Source organism: Sipha flava, unplaced genomic scaffold (assembly GCF_003268045.1).
Source record: "Sipha flava isolate LNK unplaced genomic scaffold, YSA_version1 2_pilon_pilon, whole genome shotgun sequence".
Lineage (NCBI taxonomy): Eukaryota > Metazoa > Arthropoda > Insecta > Hemiptera > Aphididae > Sipha > Sipha flava.
Genome location: NW_020272972.1, coordinates 982,926 through 989,159, shown reverse-complemented (window position 1 = coordinate 989,159; position 6,234 = coordinate 982,926). Strand labels below are relative to the sequence as shown.

The 6,234-nt window shown below is 36.9% G+C and overlaps 1 protein-coding gene across 2 annotated transcripts; it reads left to right on the top strand.

Moving 5' to 3' along the window:
• The first annotated feature begins 2,700 nt into the window (after window positions 1-2,700).
• Window positions 2,701-5,733, top strand: LOC112686073 (cuticle protein 19-like). 2 transcript variants are annotated; one of them, XR_003148862.1, is made up of 4 exons: window positions 2,701-2,806; window positions 3,487-3,609; window positions 4,647-5,350; window positions 5,419-5,733. XR_003148862.1 is itself a non-coding variant. In XM_025558194.1 (3 exons), the coding sequence occupies exons 1-3, from the start codon at window positions 2,789-2,791 to the stop codon at window positions 4,914-4,916; spliced, it is 411 nt and encodes a 136-aa protein (XP_025413979.1). In that variant the 5' UTR covers window positions 2,701-2,788; the 3' UTR covers window positions 4,917-5,733. The 2 variants fall into 2 exon arrangements, 1 of the variants encoding a protein (XP_025413979.1); XM_025558194.1 differs by having other exon boundaries at window positions 4,647-5,733.
• Window positions 5,734-6,234: the final 501 nt, after the last annotated feature.

Sequence of the window (6,234 nt, the reverse complement as noted above, 5' to 3'; positions counted from 1 at the left end):
TGAAAAAAAGCTAACTATAACGCTTTGTACAGTAATTTGCATGCATATCAAATAAACAACTATAAAATGCAGATCAATTAGTGTAATAACAAATCTCTTACAATGTCGAAAAAAAATAAATATTTGCCGTATTATCCACACACCGTTTTGGCTACTTACCATAATCACTATCGCCGTATATATATATATATATATATATATAAATAGGTACACCCAAACAAGATTTATTGACGTGAAAAAAAAATTAAAAATTAAAAGTATGCTCAACAGAACAACCGCAGTAGGTATACGATGACGTATGGTAAATATATTATAAATAAGACAGACGGTACGTTTTTTTTAGCCTTGACTGAACCACGTGATGATAATAAATGAGACGGTTTGTTTACGACGTGATTCCGTTTTTATTAACCCAGCCACGAGTTCCGTCGACGATCACGTAGCTTAATTTGCCTACGTAACTGATTGAATCAACATACACACTCAGAATAAAGGGAAATTATGTAGCGCATGTGACGAAAATATAATGAATTTGTCGTAGTTATCGCTGTAACAATACGTGTATTACTGTATGAACTGCATTATGAGTTGTAATGAATTATAATACGATGAATATTCGTAATTTATAATACACCGTAATGATTAGATGTTATATAGTTACACAATTTCCGTATCGACGTTTAGGAGCTCTAATGGTAGAACTGCATCCCCGGTACACCGTTTTATTTTTAAACGTATTGTTTAGCTCTACGCACTAACGGTACTAGAGTAAACGCATCGAAAAATCCAATAATTTATTTTTAGAACGAGTTACAGGGAACGATTTATTTGTCTGTATGACATAAAACATTATGTCATTTTGACGTTTTGACGGGTGACAAAAACGCGTACATATTGTTTTCAGACATTGCCATATGTGTAGTATATGCGTTCTTCACACAACTTCAGTAAAAAATCCGCAACAAATGAAGGAGTGAACTTGATTTTCGATAATAACCAATTTAATAAAAACAAATGCAATTACACACTTTACAATATCACACAATTTATCAGAGAACGATATAATAATCATGGTATTATACAAATGCAAAAGTTATCAAACTAGATACATAATAGTTGTGCAAGTTATCTTTCATGATTTGTTATTATGACACGATATGTCACGTATTTATTTATTAATTTTATGTCCTAACAATTTTCATATTATCGTGTTTTATGCTAAAAAAATTATGCTTATCTACCTAGTTTTAAGGATGCTACTTTACTAAAGGGGGTTTGAACACCTCCCTCTTACCTGCGCCACTGAGCATTATGAATTTATTTTAAAAGTAATTGAAAGTTTAAAGGAGATAGATAAAATTGTTGTAAATTATCAATAACTTATTGATGTAAATTTTTTTTGATTTTTCGATTCAATAAGAAAAATATTTCAAATCAAAACACAACTCAATTATTGTACACAACCATTGTTATACAATTAATAATTATTCGATTGCATAAGTATTGTATTTTGTTTTTTTGTAATTCGATTTATTCTCAGTATAGTTTACGATGCATCTTAATAAATATAATTATAAATTGATTTTTCTTCAAATCAACAACGGAAGAACATGATGATCGATTGAGTTTTATTTTTGAATTTTTGATTATTTGCATGTTTTTATGTTTCCAGGAACAAATCAATAGTTTCATCACTGAAATTGAAAATCCGTTATCTGAGGTCCTTTTCAACGTCCGTTTTTTATGTCCCTGTAATATTATCAGCGTAGTGCGAATATTCTTATAAACCGTTCATATATTGATAAAATAATATCGAATCATCATTATCATCTAATTACAAAAGAAATGGCGAATTATGTGGTATAACGATTAATATTATTTAAAATTATTTTGTATTCTAATTTCATGTGTCCTGAAATGATAACACGTTTGTAATCGATTTGGTAAACAACTGAATAAAAGCCCCATAGAATACCACTGGAAATTGTGATCCATTTCGACCTAATCAAAGAATTACGAGTAGTATTTGTATTATGACCAACCTCATTAAATTTAATGGTTCATTTTTTTCTATTTTGTCGACAAAGAACACAACAACTTCTTCTTCTTCTTCTTCTTCTTTTGGCCTGTTAATACGGACCATTGAGGTCCTTTGTCGCTTCTACAATCCTTCTGAACGCAACAACAGTTACATAAAAATACGACCATTATTGATAATAGAAACCCGATTCAAATGTGTTAAGTGTTTTAAGCATTTCTAAAAGTCGTATCATTTAAGTACGATTTTTTTTTTTTTTTTTAATTATTTTCAGAATTTATTTTTCGGCAGAACATTAGGTTCATAAATATTCGTCGATCATCATTTCATGCACCGTGCTTATAAATTACGTAATTTATAAATAATATGTTGCCTCAAGCGTCGATGTGTAAAATTCGTCAAAAACCACTAAAGACCTTAACATAATATATTTCTAATTATAATCAGTGTTTTGTTCTGATTGTGTTGGCGGATGGACCGCAAATGCACCCACCGCAGAACCAATACACCTAAAACTAACGGCCCTCTTATAATAACATGTGTTTCATATACCTATATGTTTCGAAATGTTTTAACTCCTGTTTGGTTATTAGCCGTTGCACATAGAGCCGAGCACTATAAATACTAAATATTAATTGTCCTACTCAATCAGTATCAGTCCGTCAGTTGTGAGTTTAACGAGTAAAAAATAATAATCACTTCAATTCAACGTGCACATCTCAATCGGTTCAGTGCATATCATATATCTCGATGGCTGGTTTTTTACAGGTAAGTCGATGACAAAGTACATTCCAATAAAATATTAAGTTCTGAGCATAAAAATGTCAACTAAACCTTCGTTGTTGTTCTGTTAAAGTTATCCTAATTTTTTTAATTTAATTCATTACCGATATCGTTAACACTTGTTGATGTCGTACAAGAAATATGTACCTAATCATGTACCTAATAAGAATCTAAAACAATCGCATATACCCCAACATTATGTGACGATTTTTTTTTCGTAACCTACTTGTATGTTTCGTATCGAAAGTAAAAATTATAATCCATCATTATAAATCTAACATTCCCCATCGTTGTAATATTTGTAATTTACTGTTAATAAAATATACGTTCGTGTAGACTTAGTTGACTATACACAAGGAGTATTTCAAACCGCGAGTAAATATTAAAATATTAAAAAAATATTGAATATTGCGAAAGTTAACCTTTTTTTCCGTGGTTCTCGTAGTCCGAAAAAAAAAAAAATTATAGAATCTTTAATCGTGACGGATAACGTTCGAATCACGTCGAAACGAGTATTACGATCGTATTAGCGATACAACACAATAACAATGGTGTTCGTGGTTTTCGACTTGCGGAACGCATGTTTGAATGATCGTCGGACGATCGCGAAACCGTGCAGCGCGAATACCGTCGAAAACGTATGATTTCTCTGTGCAATTTTCCAGATCTCTGCGATCGCCCTGGGCGCGCTGACGACATTGACAGCGGCTAACCACCATGGTGCCACCTCGTTCGCGTATTACCATCCGATATTCCATCACACCCAGCACCACGGACACGACTATTACGTACGTATACAAAAAATAGGATAGCAATAATTCGTGTTGCGACGGGCACGGACGCAACGATTACAGCTGCGGCCGTGCAATTCGCACCGCTGATGCGATCGGTAATCGCGTTCGGACACGGGCAGGACCCGGAAAGGCGACGCGCGTCGATACCCCGCGGTGGCTCGGAGAATCGGTACGTCTTACGAAAAAGTTGTCGACCTTAATCGTATATCAACGCAAAGTACACGTTTCTGACGTGATCGTGTCCGTCCCTCGCGACGATTCCTATGATATACGCGCATCCGAGCTCTCGGCTATAATGGTATTATAATAATATGCGATGTGCCGACGAAACGAAAACGGTTTGCGTGCAGCAGCTGTGGCCGATCGGTTGTACGGGGTACGCCACGTGTTGGAACAATAAAAAAATAAAATCTCATATTATACAAACGTTAACTCTTCGAGTCGCTAAAAGAAATAAACTAGTAAGAACGCAACCGATGACGGAATTATAGACCGACACTGAAATAGCATTCCGTTCGGGATGATCGATCTCCGTGCTGTCGACCATGGCGTGACCAACACACTCATCGATCGAGACGCATCGGCAAGGGCCGTTCGGGGATGATATTTCCTTCGAGTACGTTTCGGTAAACCCCTTGGATCGCTGTCGTACTTCTCGATGTCGGTTTCAACGCGTATCGTAACTTTATACTCTCGACGTGACGCAGTGTTAGCTTTTTCGGGAATAATTATTGCCGTTCAGTGCGATTTCGGAGATATCGCGGGTTTCCTCTTTCCAGTGATCGGCCGCATTCGGTCACGTACTCCATTCGTTTGCTCTTCACTGTCGGACAGTTGTTTTTTTCTTCCGGTCTCTCGGACCGCTGCACAAATCGTTTTACGTCTCATAACGCCCGACGAGCTCAGTCGTCTGCACTCGTCCGTTTGTTAGGGCAGAGGATGGAGTTGCGCCCGTTGAGCGAGTTCTCCGCGAAAATCGTGATTCTCGTTTTAACTTCTTTTTTTTTTTCTTCTCCCTAACGCATACGTAGGCACCGCCCAAGTACACGTTCAAGTACGGCGTCAAAGATCCGCATACGAAGGACGACAAGGACCAGTGGGAGGAGCGGGACGGCGACGTGGTGCACGGTGGCTACAGCGTGGTCCAGCCGGACGGCCGGATCCGGAAGGTGACGTACACGGCGGACAAGCACAACGGTTTCAACGCGCACGTCCATTACGAAAACCATGCTCATCACCCGCATCACTACGGCAAACATCATCACCATCACTACGGTGGTCGCGGACGTCGAGACGTCTGAACAGACTTCGCGTCGATCGGCTCCTGTGCGTTATTGATCGGAGGGTTGGGTTAGGTTAGGATAGGAATAGTGACCTTTTATAGTGAAACAATAACGGTAGTAATAATGTTTTATTCGCTCTTTATTTTTTGGATTTTATTGTTTTTCTTTAATTTTTTTCCGTCTTCAAACCGTCCGCGCGAGGACTTACAACGTAAACGACGTGCACTCGTATGATTCCGTTCGATCGAAAAATCATTCAGAACTTGCACCTGCAGCCCGATTACACCCGAGCTCTGGCGCAAGGACACCGTCTGGAATTCGGTTCGCACATGCACCTGGACACAGTTTTCCGCACCGGTCGGACGTCACGTGCGAAACCCGCACGAAGAGTGTCCGCAGTGTGTTTCGGATCGACTTCACTGGCACTTCACTGGCTTTCTACTTACAGCACCGTAAGGATTTTTAGGAAACTGTCAAGCGCGTTGCATCCCTCGTGACGACACACGTTATGGTGTTATAGAGGATCACGTACACTCCGATCGGATGAGGATCCCGTGCCCGGCTGGATTAACAATAATATCACCGGTGAATACGATGCACTCCTCGATTGCATTTGTTGTGAGCGTTGGGCAATCGAAGAACCCGACAGTGTTACAACGGAGTTTAATTGATATTGCGTCATGTGTTTTGTTAATAATATTCTCGATTTGTATACTTTAAACGTTTTATTAAATCAAATAATGTTATCTTTTACGTCTTTATACCAATACTTTATACAATTCGAAAATATGTTTGATACTTTGATAAGTTTTAATAAAAAATAATTCCTCTCGAACCACGATGTATAATGTTTTTAATATTTAATCACTTGAATTATCCACGGTACGCTATAGCATCATTTTGATAAAAGTAATGTTTGTCCCCAATGGCTGCACAGAATTTACCCTCACTTGTTCAAACCACCCTTTTGTTAATTCTCCGACAAAAAACTCCTGAGGGGTTGTATACAAATGGCTCGTGGTTCGAACGGTTCAATAACAAGTGCTCAAAACTAAAAACAGCTCATGAAAACAGCAGTATTCTTACGTCGATTCAAAAACAAAATATATTTTATTCATTCCTATTTTAAACTAAGAATTTTTGATAAATTCAACTATATGAAATTGGTTTCCTTAAAAGTCTATATAATAATACAAAATTTGTAAAAAATTGTAACTTAAATTAATTTGTTACTTCTATGTTGTAATTATAATTATGAAAAACTAAATAATAATATATGTTTTATGAACCAATTAACTACAAAATATTGTATTTATGCACAATTATTACGTTGCAA

Bases quoted from the DNA above. Each gene is read 5' to 3' on its own strand.
- LOC112686073 (XM_025558194.1), top strand. The intron at 3,610-4,646 runs GTACGTATACAA...ACGCATACGTAG, and splicing joins ACCACGGACACGACTATTAC to GCACCGCCCAAGTACACGTT.